Source organism: Psammomys obesus, unplaced genomic scaffold, assembly GCF_907164565.1.
Source record: "Psammomys obesus unplaced genomic scaffold, mPsaObe1.curated_primary_1811, whole genome shotgun sequence".
Taxonomy (NCBI): Eukaryota; Metazoa; Chordata; class Mammalia; order Rodentia; family Muridae; genus Psammomys; species Psammomys obesus.
The window spans coordinates 29,621,380-29,641,872 of NW_026592118.1; the positions used below are offsets into that span (position 1 = coordinate 29,621,380).

At 44.8% G+C, this 20,493-nt stretch overlaps 1 protein-coding gene across 1 annotated transcript in view; it reads right to left on the minus strand.

Annotated features, from left to right (window-relative positions):
* Window positions 1–6,954: 6,954 nt before the first annotated feature.
* Cdk6 (cyclin dependent kinase 6) overlaps window positions 6,955–20,493 on the minus strand; it is a gene marked incomplete at its 5' end in the record, with an annotated part of 184,009 nt that continues 170,470 nt past the window's right edge. Inside the window, 2 exon segments of the mRNA XM_055612916.1 lie at window positions 6,955–16,174; window positions 17,371–17,506. Coding sequence (XP_055468891.1) covers window positions 16,028–16,174; window positions 17,371–17,506 — 283 coding nt within the window.

The window sequence follows — 20,493 nt, forward strand, 5'->3', positions numbered from 1 at the left end:
CTGGGAATTGAACTCAGAACCTTTGGTAGAACAGCCAGTGCTCTTAACCACTGAGCCATCTCTCCAGCCCAATCATATAACACCAAGGCATGTAATTCTCTGCTTTCGGTTTTTCCCTTTAAAAACCTTATTCCCCTAGACTGCCCTGCTGCATTCCTCTCCTGCTTCCACAGGAAGTTTTGTGACCTGGGCTCGAGCTTGTATTAAATAAACCCTCATGTGTTTTACAGCAGAGTCGATTCTTGGTGGCCTTTGGACATCTCACAAATTGGACATAACACTGTGGCCTGGGATAGATGCCCTTCACACCCCTCACCCCTCCATGCCCATGGCAGACAAGGGAGCTGGTCTTGAGATCATGAAAGTGGGAGAGCTAACCCTGCCCCTTTGCTGGCTTCAGCATTTGGTATAGCAGGCCCTACATCTCACCTAGGCAGCACAGTAGAGCAGGCTCTGGTGGCAAAGGCTCATGTGAATTGGCTCCTGAGGGAGGGTATGAGAGGGAGAGCTGGTCCTGCCCCTTGCTTGCTGAGGCATTGGGTGAGTTAGCCAAGGAAGTGATGGAGAGCTTGTCCTAGTGGCGTGGGTGCAAGACAGCAGGTGGGCTGCCCAACTTGGCTGTCATCTGTAGGAAAACTCTGCTACTTAAGGTTCCAGTCTACCATGTCCAAACATCCCCCACTCCCCCTACCTTCCCCTAGCTCTGCACAGAATGAAGGACTCCTTTTCTCAGCAGGGAGTTTCTTTCTCTCTGCCTGAATTCATCTGGAGAGTGTCTCTGGGTAGGATGCCCACCCCTGAGGGATGGCCAAAATGGAGGTTCAATTTTCTTTCTCCTGTTAAGAAACTATCTGGGATTCCTGGAATGTAAAGCATTCCAGGCACCTTAAGCCCCAGGCAAAACTACACACATATCCTGGGAAAACCCTCAACCACCCCCAAGGGGAAAATATATATATATATATATATATATATATATATATATATATATATATATATATATATTCCCTTGTATCTTTATTTATTTTTTGGGGGGGAAGGACATTGGAAGGGCAGAGGAATGATACAAAGGGATAAGGAGATGAGTGGGATTGGGGTGCATGATGTGAAATTCACAAAGAATCAGTAAAAAGTTAAAAAGAAGTATTATTGCTCTGAATATGTATCAGACTATACCCTGCATTTTCCTGCCAACTTAAGGGTTCCATTTTTTATTTTCTTAAATAGTTCCTTTCAAAACTTGAAACAAAGTGCCATTTACTAATAATTTATGTCTATCTAATACATCTTTGCCAAATTTCAAATCACATAGATGCCTTACACCTTTAGCTTCTGGAACTATGAGTGTAGCGAAATGAAAAGGGGGATTTTGGTGGGAATACTCAGTGATTCTTCAATAATATTTACTCAGCACGTACATACTCTGTGGAAATTCAAAAGCTAAAGGCCAAGTTCACCATAAGATACATGTAGTGTTGGGAGTCCAAGCAACTCTTGGAAGGAACCAGGATATTTGTACCTTTTATTTTCTGTCTGTACACAGGTTTCCTGTGTTCTTGTGCACACGAGAAGAAATAAGATCAACCACAGGTGGAGTCACAGGTAGCAGTCTAGGTGTAAGAGACTGACACTACAGATGTCTTGATCATAACTCCATGAAATGTTTGCTCCAATTGTCCAGAATGGCCTTGACAAAGCCAACTGGTCTCTTGGGACTCATTCGTTCTTCTCCAGAGAATGAGAGGAGGAGTGCTTTTCACATTTCAAATGTGAAACCAGTATAGTGAGCTTTTTTTATTTCTAATTTTATGTGTGTGGGCGTTTTTCCTGAATGTATATAAGTGCACCATGAATGTGAAACAACTGTTGGAGGTCAGAAGGGTCCTCGGATTCCCTAGAATAGTTGCGTGCTAACTGTGGGTGCTATGAACCGAACTGTGTCACATTGCAAAGACAGCAAGTTGTCCTTAATTGCTGAGTCACTCTTCAGGGCCCGTTTACTTTTTAAAATGCTCTTGATTGTTGAGCCATTTCTCCAGCCACAATGAGCTTATTTTTTTGAGATGAGAGTTTCACTGTGTACCCATGGCTGGCTGGAGCTATGTAAATCTGGCTGGCTTTGAACTCACAGACATCAGCCTGCCTCTGCCTCTCCAGTGCTGGCATCAAAGGTGTGTGCCACCACAGCCTGGTTGCAGGGACTTATTGATAGCATTCAGTCCTAATAACATATAGCAGTGGTAAGAAAAGGATCTATTTGTACAGTTTTGAAGAAAACGGTTTAGTTCAATCAGATATCATTGCTAACACATTTGTGAAAAGGTGCTTCGTCACAAAGTTTCAAAAACTTTTGAGACAGGGTTTCTCTGTGTAGCCTTGTATGTCTTGGAACTTACTGTGTACACCAGGCTGGCCTCAAACTCAAGAAACCCTTATGGGTTTCAGAGGGCTCTCTATAGTGAGCTCCCATCCTGTTTCCTCTCTTCCACTGCTTCTGGTGTCTATCCTGTTTGCCATTCTGAATGAGATTTAAGCATCCTCCTTAGATTCCTCCTTAGTGTTTAGCTTCTTTAGGTCTGTAGATGGCTGTCCTATATTATATGGCTAATATTCGCTTATAAGTGAGTATGTACCATGCCTGTCTTTATGTTTCCTGGTTAGCTCACTCAGGATGATCTCTTCTAGTTCCATCCATTTCCTTGCAAATTTCATGATTTCCTTGTTCTTAATAGCTGAGTAGTATTCCTCTGTGTAGATGTACCACAATTTCTGTATCCATTCCCCATTAAGAGACATCTAGGTTGTTTCCAGATTCTGGCTATTACAAATAAAGCTGCTATGAACATAGTTGAGCAAATGTCCTTATTGAATGATGGAGCATCCTTTGGGTATATGCCCAGGAGTGGTATAGCTGGAGGCATACTATTCCCAATTTTCTGAGAAAGTGCCAGATTGATTTCCAAAGTGGTTGTACAAGTTTGCACTCCCACCAGCAATGGAGGAGGGTTCCCCTTTCTCTACCTCCTCTCCAGCATGTGTTGTCACTAGAGTTTTTGATCTTAGCCATTCTGAGGAATGTAAGTTGAAACCTCAGGGTTGTTTTGATTTGCTATGTGGACTGTGCATGCCGAGTCCAACATGTTTCAGAGGGGAACAATGTATCATCTGGGCTATAGTCCATTCTTAGAATATTTTGACAAATAATGTGTCTGTTTTCTGTCCTTTTGTAAAAAATTTTTATTTTTTTATATTAATCACAGGTTATTTACTTTGTATCCCAGGTGTAGCCCCCTCCCTCATTCTCTCCCAATCCCACCCTCCCTCCTTCATCCCCTCCTTGCCCCTTTCCAAGTCCACTGCTAGGGAAGGTCCTCCTCCCCTTCTACCTGACCCTAGTTTATCAGGTCTCATCAGGACTGGCTTCTTTGTCTCCCTCTGTGGACTGGTAATGCTGCTCCCCCATCAGGTGGAGGTAATCAAAGAGTCAGCCCATGAGTTCATGTCAGAGATAGTCCCTGTTCCTAATATTGGGGAAACCTCTTGGATACTGAACTGCCATGGGCTATTTCTGTGCAAGGCTTCTAAGTTATCTCCACACATGGTCCTTGTTTGGAGTATCAGTCTCAGAAAAGACCCTTGTGCCCAGATTTTTGGTTCTGTTGCTCTCCTCATGGAGCTCCTGTTCCCTCCAGGTCTTTCTATCTCCCCCTTCTTTCAAAAGTTTGGCTATGAGTCTCAGCATGTTTGATACCCTACTGGGTAGTCTTTCAGAAGCCCTCTGTGATAGTCTTATGGAAGAGAGGGGTGGGAATAGAGGGGACAGGCACCCCACAGGGAGACAAACAAAGCTAAGCTCAGGGGTCTAAGCTAAGATCTGAGCTCAGGGGTCCTGCAGAGTCTGATGTACCAAAGGAGGATCATGCATGGAAGACCTAGACCGCCTGCTCAGATGTGGCCAATTGGCAGCTCAATCTCCACGTGGATCTCTGAGGGGAGCAAATTCATGAACTCAGCCTACTGCTCTTTGATCACTCACCCCTGATGATGTAGCCTTGCCACGGAGGAAGAGGATCCAGGCAGCCCTGATGAGATTTAACAAGCTATGGGCAGATGGCAATAGTGGAGAACTCCCCCTTTCAGTGGACTAGGGGAAGGGGATGGGGGGAAGACGGGACTAGGGGGATTTGAGTGAGGGGGCTTTGATCGGGATATATAATGAATCAACTGTAAAGAAAAAATAAATCTGTCTCTGCCTCTCAAGTGCTGGGATTAAACGCGTTGTACCACCACCTAGGCATTTTTGTTGTTGTTGTTTTTTGGAGGTGCCGGGGCCAGCCAGCAGAGTCAAACGGTTCTTGAGTCGGGAGTGAGGATTAATATTATTTAAATAAACACACAGCACACAGGAAACTTTTTTAAAGGTCCAGACTCGACAGCCACAGCAAAAGGCAGGCTGCTGCAGCAAGCAGTGCAAGCAGCAAGTCTCAAGTCTCTGCCTCCAGCCCTCTGTTTCCTAGCATTTAGATTTCCCACATTATACTTCCTTTTTGTGAAATCTTAGGTCTGGTTCATGTTCCACATCCTCTAAGCTCTCTCCTCCAGCTCTGCCCTCCTTGTGTGCTTTCTCCTCATGCTTTCTCCTGGAGCTCCTCCTCCTCCTCGCCCCTTCCTGTTCTATAGCTCCTCCCCTCTTTCCTGTCCTCTGGCTCCTCCCATCGCACATTGTATCTAGTTGCTTATTTGTGTCCTGTTTACACAAGAGTCAGCCTTCTTCTGCAGTAATTGTCCGCCTGTCTTTTTATTGTAGAGTTTCTAAGCCAGAGTAGAAATATCTCAGAACAATGGTTAATTTCCACGAGGAGTCTGAGGAAGAGTGTGATCCTCACAAGCTATCTATCCCACCTGCTGTCACAAACAAAAGGAGATGGACTTGCGAGTTCTCTGCCATTAGTAAAGGCCTCCCAAAACCCATCTCTCCGCCGAGATTTAAATATCAAAGCAGGCCACTGGAGTCACGGCTCCCGACCTGGAGGCAGTTTCTTTGTGCAGCCCTGGCTGTCCTGGACTCAGTTTGTAGACCAGGTTGGCCTCGAATTCAAGAGTTATCCTTCCCAAGTGCTGGGTTTACGGGTGTGTGCCACCACACCCTGCTTAAATTTCAATTTCAATTAAAATCTCGGCTTTATAGTATCCGTCGGGAGTACTGACTGCCTTTAGAAATTTAAAATTCAGCTGGGCGTGGTTGTGCTTGTCCGTAATTTCAACCTTCTCAACCAAGCAAGTCCAGGACAGCCAGGGTTGCACAAAGGAACCCTGTCTCAGATAAAAAAAAAAAAACAAAAACCATTAAAGGTACATCCTAAATGCAAGCTTCCAGGTGATTCTTGAGGTGAAAACACACCCAACACTGCACAACAGAGGGGCTGTGCATCGGCAACTATGGGCCATTTTTGCCTCACTGTGTAGTGTCTCAACTAATCTATTAACTTGCTTCTAGTAAGTGTACAGCCAAGTGAAAATAAGCAAACTCCTTTGTACCAACTGACCTCACTTCCTGGCTCTGTCCTACATACTCACTCTGCTGATCAATTCACGCCCTACTAGGGGGTCATGCAATCAGTTCGTCATAGGTAGTTTTAAAAAGTAAAAAAAAACAAACCAAAAACAACAGAAAAAACAGGTACAAGAGCGTATGTGAAATACATAGCAGTATTTTGTGAATTTCAGGTTTGCAGACCTGCAGAATTCTCTGTGAATTCTACAACCACTGGGCCTTGCCTTTATTTTGTCTGGGCCATAAAACTGCACTTAACTTTACAGCTGTGAGAGAAATATCCACGGTGGGTGATCGAAGCTGAGAACTGTTCTTAATAAACACGACCCTTCTGGGACTTACCTCCTCTCCTGGTTTTCCAATGGAAAACTAGCAGACACTTGGCTGAACTCCAGAGGGCACAAAGTAGGGATCTCAGTGGGCCTGGGCTTGCTCACAGTCCTTCCTGGGACTGCCAATCTTGGTCTCGGCGTGTGGTCAAGCCTCACTTCTGCACTTTTTTTGTTGTTGTTCCAGTGTACCGGCCTGTGGAAGGTGAAATCCTCTGCTTTTGCTCCCCACCCTCCCTTTTGGAGTCAGGGTCTCTCACTGAACTTGGCTCACCAACTGACCAGACGGTTCGGCCTTTCGAGTTCCAGGGCAGGGTCCGTCTTTGCCCTCTCAGCAGTGGAATTACAGATGTGGGGGACATCGCCTGGATTTTTATGTGGGCACAAGAGATCCAAACTCAGGTCCTCGGACTTCCGTGCCAACCACGCGCGTGCAGTTCACCCACATTGGGTGTGTATGTGTGCACCAGAGGAGGGCGCTGGCTCCCTCTGTGCCCTATTCATACGAGACAAGGTCTCTTGCTGAACCAGAGCTCACCTGTTCCACTTAGGCTGGCCGCTCACCAAAGACAGATCTACCTGCCTTCCGCCCGCCAAGGCTGGGGTGACGGGTGGGGTGCAAGCAGCCACACGGAGCTTTTTTTTTTTTTAATGTGGATGCTGGAAGTTTGAATTTGTTGCCCCATGAATGCATAACAAGTGCTCTTATCCACTGTGTCACCCCTTCGGCCCAGCAAGCTCTGTTTCTATGACACCTTTGCTCGTGTCTACCTTACCAGTTTGGTGACACAAATCTTTTCACAGTAGCCTCTCTCTTACGTGCGGCCTCCATTTTATTTATTTTTCTATCTAAAGCATTTGGTGTGGTGGCCTACCAGGCATCTGTTGAAAGAGTTGCAAGCTCAGTGAGCTGCTCCTATTTACAATGTATTCTTGTTGATAACCCTCTTGTTTAGAAAGCCGTAACATGGGATGCTAATTCGTTCCATATGTTACCGCAGTGCGTTCACTGGAGTACGATCCACAGCTGGCAGGGCAGTCCATCTCTGAGGAAGGGGTCGGAAACTGCTGTTTTTATCTGCTACCACATTTTTATTGTAAGAAATACAAAAGGTATGACAAATGAACAAACCATTTTCTGGTTTTGTTTCAACCAATTTGGCAGGCACAAAAGTTGAGTACAATGGATAGTGACATCTGAACAATGGTTTTGAAAAAGCAATGAATTCCATTACCAGACAATAAATACCTAAATTTGCATTCTAGCACCCAGTAAGACATCCAGTTTCCATAGGAGTATTGATCTGTAACCCATTTAATTTCCTGCCAGTTTCATCTCTCGCCCCCTGACACAAAATGACACTGTAGCTCTCTCTCCAGGGAAGGTCATGTTAAGATGTTTGCAGAAAGCCTGGAGTCAGCCCTTACCTGAGCTAGTTTTAAAAACGGACTTCTATGAAATACCCCACTGCTAGAAGTTTTGGTCTTTGGATGACACAGACACAGCACACGCCTCTACTCTCTATTTCTGTAAGTGGGAAGGGCTTGGATAAACTGACCAGTATCTGCTTCAAGGGAAGGAAACAAAAGCCTTCAGCTCAGGGCTTTGAAGGGCGACCTTAGAGATAGCCTTTCATGCTTTTCCTCAGGGTTTTCTGTGTGGAGCAACACAGGTTTGCTTGGCCTATCCACTCTTGTCTGCTATAAGCACCGAGGTTGTTTTCCTGACGGCTGGTAACCCGGATAGGTAGGGCTGCCAGAGTGGACATGCCACACTCACTCTTGAGTACAGCACAGGGTTCACAGACCATTCAGAGAAAGGTCCCATGTGGACCTGGCAGGCCAGACTGATAACTCCATCTAGCGGGCACAGAGAAGAGCAGAAGCAACACCACTACCGAGACTCCTGCCCACACGCTTTGACGACTGTGGGAAGGCAGCCATTTCCCACAGTGCTGCTTTTGACCTGCTGAGCCCAAAGCACCAAAACAGAGCATTTTGTAGCAGTATGCGCAAACGGAATGAGAGTAATTTTGCACCTTAAGAGAACATGCACTCCGATGTCTGCACCGTGAAATCAAAATAGCAGAATGACCTTCAAGTATGAAGAGACGCAGTAAAAACAGGGCCAGCAGATGGACAGATACAGCAGCCTGGAATGTTGTTGTTTTTTCAAACCTGGATTACAGCCAACAGGTAACATTCTGCATAATGACTGGGTTTAAAGATCAGGATGCACAGAAATATGCCAGAGGGTGTTTCTTTCTGATATCACCAGTACATTCTGTGCCCAGCATTAGGCAAAGTGGGGGCGGTGGCCAGGCCTAGGCAAGCATGCTTGGTGCTGGAAGCATTTCTCATCATGTGCTTGATGCCCAAATCTCAGCTGAGGAGGTGGGGAGCACCAACAGGACAGGCCAGGCTGGTGTCAGGGAGCACCTTTGGGAAGGGAGGGAGGGAGGGAGGGATGCAGGGGTGGGCTGTACAGCGAGGGGACACTGGACTCCTGGGGCTAGCTTACACAACCTAGCTTAGTATGTGATGGGTGTGACCTCTGTAGTTCTAGGACTGTGACTTCAGTCCAGAAAACCACTAGTCCAATGTCCAAATGAAGATTTCTTTTCACCTTTAAATATTTTCTATTCTAAGGATAAGTCAAACAAAAAGCAGCTTACTGTGGACCACAGCTTTGCTGAAGCTTCTAGAAGCAAGTTTTAACTAGCCCCTATGGGGAAACAGAAACAAAACACACCTCAGAGTCAAAACATACTTCTACACATCTAGAAAGGACAACCCTGTCACAGTCCCTACTGCCAACATGCACTCTGGGACGTGGCTCTGCGCCCCAACACACACACTGCCCTTCTACACCAAACACTTGACCACTGACCTTCAGCTCAGACCAGGAACAGCAGAAATGCAACTGGCTTTAGGGTGATGGGGGATTCCCAGTTTTCATTACTAGGACGGGCTGCTTCCGTATACAGCAAAGTTGCCTGACGTCTGAAAACACGGCAAGGAAGCCTCACGGCAGAAGCCGCCAGTTCCGTGCCCACAGAACAGCCCGCACACTGCTCCCTTCACCATGGCACCACTCGCTTCCACTGCTGCATAGGACACCTACGAGGGCACTACATTGCTTGAAGCTCTTCTCCCAGAACCAGACAGGAGGCAGCACCTACATGCCTGCTTTGCCTGGGTGGCCACCTGGCAGTCCTGAAACTAAAGCAAGCTCTGCATGCTACCTTAGTATCTGCTATAATTAATCAACAGCTACAAATCCCATTGCTTTGCCTCTTTTAGCAGAACAAGACACCTAGATACTCAAAGCACTACACCTAACCAACTGAAATCTAGTTATCATGTTAAAAGCTTACACAGCTTATTTGGGGTAGCACTGTAATTTCTGTTTCCTGGACTCCATCAAGACCATGATTATGAACGTTAACTCTAAGTCATATCTGCCTTTAGTTGCACTTTCACAGGACTGGTGTGGTATATCAATAAATAACATACATGAATAATAATAGCAATAATTTATGTAAATGTGGAACTTGACAAAAAAAATTCCCCATTTGCTAAGTGCTGTTCCTAGTATGCTATCAATTCCATGTAGTAATACATCAATTACTGTTCATAGGCAAATAATGAATAAAAGTAAGCACTGAAATAGACATGAATGCATTGTTACATATAGTGGAAAGTGGAAAGACACATGATTGGGGGTTGTGATATCAAGAAATGGATTACTGGTAGGATCTATACTTTACCATTCAGAGACTTAAGGTCAAACTCAGAGATGCTAGTGACCACAGAAACATTGCTGGCTAATACATGTTACTGTATTTCATAGAACTAAAGAAAACTTCAAGTAGGAGTATAGGGTCCCCCTAACTTTAGCTCACAACCAGAATCTGGCCAGAACCTTGCCTGAGTTAGAAATTACAGGGCTAGACATAATTCCTGGCAGTCAAAGTGCCCCCTAAAAGCCAAAACCAAAACCCTACATTTGACAGTTTAATGGCATTATTTGTGTGACCTAACAATTCACATAAAAAGCCTTCTTTCTGTTCAAGGAAAATCCTCTCTCTGTTCAAGGAATAATTTACTCACTAAAGAAAAGTAGAAATTTAGAAAGTGAAGAATTGCATACTTTTGCCATTTGAAGCAGAAAAAATTTTCAAAATGAAACATTTTCATGAGGTTTTTTTTTTTTTTTTTTTGTCACCACATAGGTATCAGGAATCAGGATAGAAAACAGAAGAATAAAAACTTCTTCTGCAAGTATACATCTTAAAAAAATACAAAAAAAGCCAAGACCAAAACAAAACAAAACACCAGAACAACTCTGAGTGTGAGACATCTGGCAGTTTGCAGAGCAGCTTCCATCTTGTGCACACCAGAGCCAGTGAGCAAACTGTGTTGTAGTTATTGTCACTTGGGAGACAGCCGCGTGCCTCTAGAGCACCCTGCTTCCGGAGAGGGCACAACAGAAGTTGCTGAATGCAGCAGGGCCCTGGCTTTCCCACAGCATCCCGCTGGGCCTGGCTCGGGATGGCAGAGAGTAGACCCGGGGGTGGGGTGAAGGGTGGGGGGACTCGGCCTTTTGCTGAGGGGCTTAACCTGAGATCTGTGATTCAGTGAGGGTGTTGTGTTCATACAGATAGACCCCAAATTTAGGAGTTTCCATTTGTGGTTTGTGTGAGTGTAAACACTACTGGTTCTTTCATTATTTGCAGAGCACTGACGTTTTTAAAGAAAATGCTCTGCATACTTGATTACGGATGCACTACTTATCTTGTTCACTTGAGTTCAGAGATAAATCAGTGTCAAAAGGTCACAAGGGATCAAGGAATGAAAGCAGCAGACACGGGGTGTGAGAGAGAGCTCTGGCTGGGGCCTAAACCTCTCCTGTTCATAGATGTGGGCTGGCTTCAGGGAAGTGCATGGGTATCCTAGAACTGCAGGTAATTTGGGCACACCAAAAGTGTGTAAAGGCATTCTCAAGTGTAAAGGCATTCTTTATTTGCTTAAATGCCACTCTCAAGCATGGTTTACAGTCACTCAGAGCCTAGTAAAAAGCAGTATGTATGTAAGCAGTAAACTATTATGAAGACTGTTAATTATCCCAAGAAACATGATGAAGAAACAGAGGAGACAGTTAAAGATGTGCAGAAAAACAGAAGTAATGTCTCTAGAGAACCTCTTCAGCCTTGGTCAGAGTTAAAACTCGATCAAAGTTTTCTCTGAAAGCGCCACCTTGTGAAAGCTACGGGATACAACAACAGCAGAACCCCACACAAACTCTGGGGCACTTCTGCCCCAAACCAAACCAAACCAAACCAAACCAAACCAAACCAAACCAAACCAAACCAAACCAAACCAAAGCAGCTCCACACTACCTTCTTTCCCCACTTTAACCTGGAATTGCTGTAATAATATTTTGGTAGATACATGAGGAAAAGACTGCATTTATACTCAGGCGGCTTTTTTTCTTAGGAGCCAGAGAGCCAGACCACAGACTTGTGACTATCCTGGCGAAGTCCACTAGCTCACAGAAAACATCCAGAAAAGGCAACTTGATTAGAAAAATTCAAAAGAGCAAATTCAGAAAAAGTTAAAAATAGGATTCCTCTCTTTCAGAAGACAGGAAGGCAAAAGAATACTTCTGGCTTATTTCCTTAAAAATCCAACAACAAAACCAAAACCAAGTTAGACACGCTTGAGATACGCAGGCCTAGGCTGGGGCCGCCAGCTTGGCCTGGGTGACTATACTGACCTCCCGCACAGAAAGGAAGCTGGTAGGGGCTGACGGTGTTATGTCCTTATGCATTTGAGGGACCACATTACCAAGCCTAGCACCAGGCTTCAGTAACATAAGGCTTTCCCACTGTGCATGAACATCTTCCTAATGATGCGGTATGTTTCTTTTATAGATGTGAGGGGCACAGGATAAAGGAATTTTGGAGAAGGCTTATAAGATTTGCATTCTCAGCTGCATGAGAGGCAAGTGCCTTTAAAATTTTTACTTTTTACAGTGAATATTCGTGGGCATGTATACATACTGAGTTTAGCCGCTTTCTTCTCATGAGACGAGGAAGGGAATACTGATGATTCTACGCATCTCCACAAAATTTGTGTATTTTGACATAACCAGTCCATAAATGCTGAATGACTTAAAATTTTTTTTTTTCCCTAGAATACTCTGAAAGGCAAAAGTATATTGTTAAAAATGCATATAAAATTTAAAAGGACCTTTGGAAATTGTGTTTGCTCCTACTCTTTTATGATTTTTAAATACTCAGAAATCATACAACATTTTTCTTTTCCTGTCATGATTTGAAGCATGCCTTCTTCCTAGGGCCATCAATATGTGCTAACACTAGCAGGCACAATGGCCTGGGGACTTAGAATGTGATTCTCTCCTGGACCCTACTATGCAACAGAAGTGTGCTTTAAGAAGAGGTGAACCCAGTCCTGTGCTTATAAAAAATAGCCAGCTGTAGTCAGCTGGTCATGGTGGTGCATGCCTTTAGTCCTAGCAAGTGGATCTCTGTGAGTTCAAGGCCAGCCTGGTCTACAAAGTGAGTTCCAGGACAGTCAGGGTTACACAGAGGGGGAAGGAAAAAAGTCAGGTTCTCTCTAGAAGAGCAGTTCTTTGGACAGAAGATGTACTACAGCTATGACGTTAGAAAGCTTACATGATTTAACTTGCCATGGTGGGAGTGACTGCAACTGACTTTAGTAATGACAGCTTTTGAGAGAAGCAGCTATGGTTATTTAAAAGAAACAAGTTCAGGGCATACTTAAAAGTTCACAAAGTTTGCTACTATTGACTTTCTCAAACAAGTTGGCTAGCACCCCGTCCCAGAGCCAACTGCACACCTCTCTATTCAAAGGCGAGCACAGTCTTTTGAGAGAGCAACAGCTGGTGCATCCTAAAATTGTCACTTTTCACTCAAAAGGACCACGTGGAGGGCCTGTTTGGAAGTGAGCCTCTGAGCTGTTTTTAGCCAATCACCTGGGGCTAAATCGAGTTGACTGGTCAGTGAGTGGGTCCTTCGAGAAAGTCCTGAGAAGCTGGGGGCAGAGGCGGCCCCAAGCTGATGGACCAGTTCCTCTGATGCTTGAGTGCCTGTCTTCTTTAAAGAGGGACAGTGTGGGAGGCCCCGGCCCACTGGGTGCTTGCAGGTGCTCAGGGACTGGGTTTCTCAGGCTGGGAGCTTAGAAATCCTCTCCACATGGGAGTCTGTGAGCTGGTGGGGACTAGTTGGACGAGCCTCCCCCCCCCCCCCCCACAAGCGGTTGTTCCAACTCCAGTCAGGGCCTCTGGAAGCAAACCCTGGACAGCAGTGATGAGACAAAGACATGGGAAACCACAGTCTTGAGAGCCCGGCGTCCCCTTTCTGCACCTGCCTGGCATGATATGCCAGGTTTCTAATGCCAAAATGTTTGGGATTTAAAAATGCTACTCAAAGCTGGGGTGGTGCTGGTGGTGGGTGGTGACTGCTCATGCCTGTAATCCAAGCACACGGGGGACGGGGGCAGGTGAATCTCTTGAGTTTGAGGCCAACCTGGTCTACAGGGTGAGTTCCAGGACAGCCAGGGATGCACAGAGAAACCCTGTCTTGAAAAACTAAAACAAAACAAAACAAAACAAAAAACAAACAACAAACACATACACAAAACAACCCCCCCCCAAAAAAAAAACCCAAACCAAAACTACTTAAAAATAATCCCAAAACACATGACAAAAATGAAATTAAACTCTAGACTTAAAAACTCTAAAGAATACAGAAAGATTCCAGTTTAGGATAGCTGTATTTTTCTTGAGCAAAGCTATGGGGGTGGGGGACGGCAAACCAAAAAACCTTTTTTTTTTTCTGTGAAAGTAAAATCAAAAAACCTTTTTTTTTTCTGCGAAAGCAAAACCCTCAAAATTATTTTAACTTTATCACACGGATGCTAATCCAACATGGAGTAGGCCACGATGTAGTGAGTTTCATGTTTGATTTCTAGGCCCCAGCAAAAAAGTCTGTATTTCGTATCTTGTTTAAAGGCAATGTGTGTGTGAGGCCTAGAGCAGGCCTTGTTGCAGAGGCTCCGGGCTGATTCTGTCTCAAGCTGTGGCAGTGCCGACAACAGACCCTAGCGCTGTAATGATGAAGTGATGAGCATTCTCACACCCTAGCTTTTGAAAACAAAAATCCTGTTTCCCAAGATACTGAATCAGAAGAATGTAATAAACGTTATTAAGAAAGAATGACTCCCCCCACCTCCCAGGCCCTCAGGAAAGGCAACTAACTCCCCGCCATACTACACAAACACAGGCTTTATTCACCTAAAAATTCAGTAAGGCTCCATAACACAGAAACACCACCTGAAGCCTGTCCTACTGTGTGAAACTGCAGCCGTTCATTCAAAGTTCTACACTGAAACATGATCTAGTTTTCAGCTATGTGTACTTCACACAGGAGTGAAAACACAGCTAACCTTTCCCAAAGCTGCATTTTACACTTTTAGTTAGTGCTGCCTTAGCACGATGCCATGGATAAGGCAAAGATGGCATGGTATATAAAGGACCAAGACAGAATAGCAAGGTACAGTTTTTCATAATGCCCAGGCCAGGCTGGCTCTGCAGAAAGCAGGGCTGTGCACAAAGGCATGAGAAAACAAAAACAAAAACAAAAAAACACATCCTGGGGATGGTCAGAGAGATCCTGTTAGAAGGTAAACAGTTACCTCTCAAAAGGAGAAGACACACCTCAGACATTACACTGACAATATACCCTACAAAAATGTAAAACACCAAGTGACAGTTGATAGTACTCTATGTGCTGGTGACACCCAGAACAAGTAGTCTACGCTGCCTAGGTGATCTCAGTGACAGTAGATGGGAAGACTGTGCAAAGCAGGTGTAGGTCATCCCGTTAAGGGTTGTAGAATTGAAGCCGTATGCCATAAGGAAGCCATTTTCAAAGCATTCAGTGAAAGCATTCAGCCAGCAGGTGGGGTGTGGGGGTGGTGGGCCAGGTAACCTGTCATTAGTTAGGCAATGGTAGGTGTCTGATTAGAAGTGCTGGTGACAAGAAAGGGGGAACTCTGCTAACAAGGCAGAATGTGGCAAACTGGCAAAGGTGCCGTGGACAGTTCAGGGCAGGAGGAGAGAAATGAGTAGCATTCTTGCCTCTGTTCAGAAGCAGCTCCAAACCCGAGAAGGAAGCCACTCCCTACAACAAAGAACAAAATAACAAGAAAGCAAAGGAAATATCAATATTTCAAACCAGAAAATAGAGTCTTTCTCTATCTTTAAAACCTATTTGAGGTACACTCACCTCCTAAATCTACGGCAAGTCATAAAATGTTTACAGGGTCTTTCCCAAAAGAGACAATTATGTACTGTGCTATATATAGGATTTAGGACAAGTAAAATTCAGCTTTCCAAAGAGTAAACAGAAGAATGCATGCTTAAAAATAGTCTCTTAAAAGATATCTCTTAAAAGATACTCCCCTTTGCGTTCTCATTTTTATGGTGTCTAAAACTGTACTGTTTATTGCTAGCAGAAGCTTTTGGGCAGGAAGGAAATGCTGAGGACATAGGTTCACCTTGGTAACTAGAGAAGACGCCATTGGTATCACCTTTCACTTAAAAGGGTCTTTGTTCCTATCGGTCACCTCTAGTCTCTACAATTCAACTATTCTTATTACCTACAAAAAGTAACACTTTTTGAGATCAGGGATCTCTCTCTCTCTCTCACACACACACTCACAAGTACCAAAGCAGCTCCAGCAGCTACAGGGAGATTACACCATAACTCAGCTGGGTCTGGATTACCACCCTACACTGGCAGCATTCAAGGTTAGAAAACGAAATGGCAGCACAATTGGTCAGCAGCTTCTCTTCTGGAAGTTTTCCAGGTTCTTGAGACAGACAGACAGACAAGTGAACGAACATAAAGCTGCAATCACTCTTGCATTGATTTCTGAACAGCAGAGTAGGTGGTTTCCTTGGTGAAGCATGGACCCGTCCAGAAGCTGGAAGGCCTGTAGCCAGCAATCGTCAACGGCTCCGCAAGGCTTGCTCAGGGGACCCGTCAGCCACCAGTGTGTTCAGATGATTAGCTCATGCCATCCCTGGAGAACCTCAGGCTGTGTTCAGCTCTGAGGTGCTCTGGCTGGATGACAGGTGGGAATGCAGGTTGTCCTTGTACCGATCCAGATCTTGGAAGTACGGGTGATTCAGAGCGCCATAGGCGGATATTCTTTTAGCTGGATTAAATGTCAAGCATTTCTGCAATAAAGGAAACATTTGATCTGAAACGTATCAAGGTAGATAATGTGCTTGTACATTAGACCTTTGGAGAGGAGAAGTCTTGGAAGGGGTGGCTAAAATTCTCTAACAGTTCTGGCTGTAAGTCACCAGCATGAGAATGAACTAAATCAAATACCACAAACAATAAATACCGCTTCTGCAAAAAGAATCTGATTACAGAATAATTGACTTAACATTACCTACTAGAATTCGACTTCTTCAGTGGCTGAGCACTTCGGTAGTCTGGGAGGAACATTCTCACCTTATTCAAGTTGCCCTTGGCCATGTAGCTGGCCTAGGCCTTAGAGGATATCATGTTTCCATCTACCTACTTCCCTGAGAAAAACATGTCCCACGGAACTGCTGCCCTCCTGACCTCGGCGGCAGAATGAGATAGACAGAGAAGGTCAGCTTTGGACCCACAGTGTGATTCAGGAGGTTATTACTGACTGGGCTCTGACTCTGAGACTAGCGTAGTGAGAAGGACCTTCTGTGTCCCCAGGGAAGGACATAAATACACGACACCAAGAATTAAAAGTTTGGGTTTCAAAATACAAAGTGCTTCTTTCATGTTTTTAAAAAAAGATTTCATTTTAAGCATGACTATATGTGTGTCTCTGTGCAGATGCCTGTGGGGGCTGGAAGAGAGTCACCGGAAGCCAGAGTTACAGGCTGCTGTAAGCTGCTGGATACGGATGCTGGGGACTGAATTTGGGTCCTCTGCAAAGGCAGCACATCGTCTTAAGAAATGCAATACCTCTACAGCCCTAGGAATCTTATTCTCAGTGGGATATTTTATATATTGCATGGAACACTAAATACTTATTAAATAAATCAATAACTAAGAGTGTTGTTACTTGGTTCCTTTGCAGGGAAAAGCATTTGCAGAAATGTGACTAGCACGTTGCTTCAAGCAGCATGAAACTTTAAAACAGGGAAACCTATTAACTTGTCAAGAAGCTATGCCCAAGCAATCCAGAGTCCAGTAAAGCTGCCTCCAAGTGCGCAATCAAACATGGTCTTAGATTAGAATGGCATCTCAGGATCAAAAACCACTAGCCAGAAACAAACTCCACAGCAAGAGCACAGCCTCCCACACCACGTGGTAGAGGCATGTGATGCTGTTTGTCATATGGGCTCCATGGGCACGTGCCAACTGCATCCCAGGAACTTACCAGAAGTAGGTCTTTGCCTAGTTCGTCAATGTCTGTCACAAACTTCTCGATGGGTTGGGCAGATTTGGAATGAAAAGCCTGCCTGGGAAGGGCAACATCCCTAGGCCAGTCTTCTTCTCCAGGGAGTCCAATCACACTGTAGAAGAACCAATGTGAACGTGAGCATTGGCAGTCACGAGAAGGGCTCCCTCACCAGACGTCAGAGCAGGCAAACGCTACAGGGCGGACACAAAGGGCAAGGGCTCCACAAGAACCTCAACTCATGAAGGAAAGCGTTTCTCACTGGCCCTACTACCACACGGTGGGCGCACCGCACCGTCTCGGAGGAAAACTTCAGTGACAGGAAGGAAGCTGAGCCCCTGCCAGCAGACACCAAAGGGAAGGGGTGTGTGGGAATGGGACTTGGGTATGAGGCAGGGCCTGCCGCTATTCTGAAGGACACCCATGTGGACACACAGTTTCTTCCTCGACGCCTGAATCTTTGCTTTGTATTCTGATAGAACAGCCCGGTGAAGACAAGCTTTCACGACGTTCACCCAGCGCAGCTTGGCAACACATCACTTTGGCCTAGTTGTTTAATCAGAGAATAATTTTCTAAAGCATTACATAAATTGGACTAAAAGATAAGATTAAAAAGTCCGCCGGCCCTATCTGTCGCAAGCAATATGTAATGGTGTTCCAAAGTGAGAAACGGTCAATCAAAGGATGTCATTTAGGTTCCCCCGATAGCCATTCTGGGATCAGAAATGTGGCGGGAACAGCAGGCCATCAAAAGAGCACAGCTTTGGAAACAGGCAGATGTGGCTTCAGATTCAGCACCTGCCCTTCCTTGACTGACCGGTGAGGACAAATTCTATGACAGCTACGAGCTCTGGTATCTTTATGTAAGTGATGATGGTAATTTACGGTTACAGTGAGGGTTGGGTAGTAATTTATTGAAACTGCATACTATAATGCCTGGCACACAGTACGTGCAGCTAGTGTCCATTTTTTAGTAATTACTGGTGAGCTGGTGGTCCTACATAACTTATACATCTGTAGTATTATTTATGGTTTATGTATAGGTGGAAACTGTATTTGGACAGTGCACAGACTAACTCTGAATTAAATAAAAAAAATATATAGTTCAGTGGACCGGATATACTGTTATTTAGATAAGACTCCAAAAAGATTTTAACTTTAGTTAGAAATGGCACTGGCCTGAATTAAGGTCTTGTTCTGAGCTTTCTGAGGCACAGGCCTAAAAGGTACGATCACACACATCTTTCAGGAAGATTAAGTGGTAAGTGTCACAGGATCTACAGGGCCTTGTTACCATCCCCTTCCCTTAACAGAGCTCAGGTCACAGACCTCCCCAGGAAGAGCAGATTCCTCATCACTGGTGAACGTGGCCCTGGATATGGAGGCAAGACATAGACTCTGTCGCCACTGGGCATGTGCAGAGTGGCATTACTGAGAAGATGAAGACTCACACTGGAATCAGTGTGCAACATGCAAGTGTGTCCAACAGCAAGGTCTGCAATATGAGTAATGAAGGGGTGAAAACATCACTGTAACCATGGAAGGAACCATGGAGATGGGTTTGGGTAGAATGGGATACGGCAGAAGAGGAAAAGAACACTTATTATAGACGGTGTCAAACTTCTGTCCCTTTCTAGCTCTTTTAATCAGGATGTTTGTACATCACCATCATCATCACCACAACTACCACCACCACCACCATCAGTTGCCTAGGAATGGATTACAGTGATGCTTAGAATTAAAGTCACTTTACTGCAGCATTTTGTTTTATTTTGTTTTGAGACAGTGTTTCACTGTGTATCCCAGGCTGGCCTCAAACTCACAATCCTCTTGTCCTCACCTTCTATGTGTTATTAATAGTTTTGAACATACCTATAGACTTGAGATCTTATGAGTATAGTAGTCAGAAACCGAACGCTTTCAGAGACACAGTATGGCTGTCTGTATGATATGTAAGTATATGCTAACTGTACATAAAGCATGGACACATACACACACACACACATACGTACATACGCTTAAAGTCTGCTGTCTTCTCTGACTCCTGTAAAAACCCATGAGACACACAATTCAGGTGTGTTACCTCACTGTAGTGATGGGAAGACAGATGAGGAGGGAGAATGCCTGGCCAGGTCACCACGGCCTGCTTTCCCTCAGGTCTCCTTACTCTATATCCCCACCCCCTCTTTTTTTAACTTCTATTTAATTATAATACAGCTCTTAGAAAATGCTCTAAATGTCGTGGCCTAACATCACTGTTTTGCTTCTAAAGCACTTGATGTCCTCTGAAATGTGTAGAAATGTGTCTACAGCTTACCTATTGAGAGTATGATTATGTGATTATGTATGATTACCTATTGAGAGTATGAGAATGTGATTTTCCTTTAAAAAAAAAAATTCAGCTTCGTGTCCAATAAGGACTATCATGGCCCTTACTGAGCATCATGAAATCATGGCAGGTCCATTCGAAAAGGCCTGCATCATGTTTCACTATTTGGACAGCTGAATAGAAGCTGTAAAAGTTGACTTTTACATTGGAAAGAGCGACAGGGCTGTGGATGGGGTGGAAATAATTTTCCAAGCAGTTTAGAAGTGACACTAGAGTGCAGCATTGTCCCTTTTCTGTTGAGAAGGAGGTCAGAGTCATGAAGCAAAGCCAGAAATCAAGAAGAATACCCTAAAGGCCACAAACATCCAAGGCTTTCCAGCTGGCCACGTGGGAGTGCCAGGCTTTGGCCAAAAGTCGAACAGGCTTTCCCACGGGACAAGCCAAATGTCCCTTCTGGCCTACTTCATTGGCTCTGTGGTCTAAGAGTACAGGAAGTGCTACAGGCCCTAAGACTGAGCTGGAGGTGGCTGGGAATCCCATGAGGTATTAAAAAGGGGGAGCAGGTGACGGCCTCCAGGGCCCAGCAGGCAGATGCCATCAAGATTGCCTTTCCTTTCAATAGGAGGATTCCAGAACATTTACTTTCCCAGGTCCCCCTTGAAGATCACATGCACACAGGACACATTCCACAGTCTCAGGGAAAAATACCAGTCCAGCAGTGACTGATGGGAGCTTGACATGCATAGGCAGGGTAACAGAAAAGCTTAGTGGAG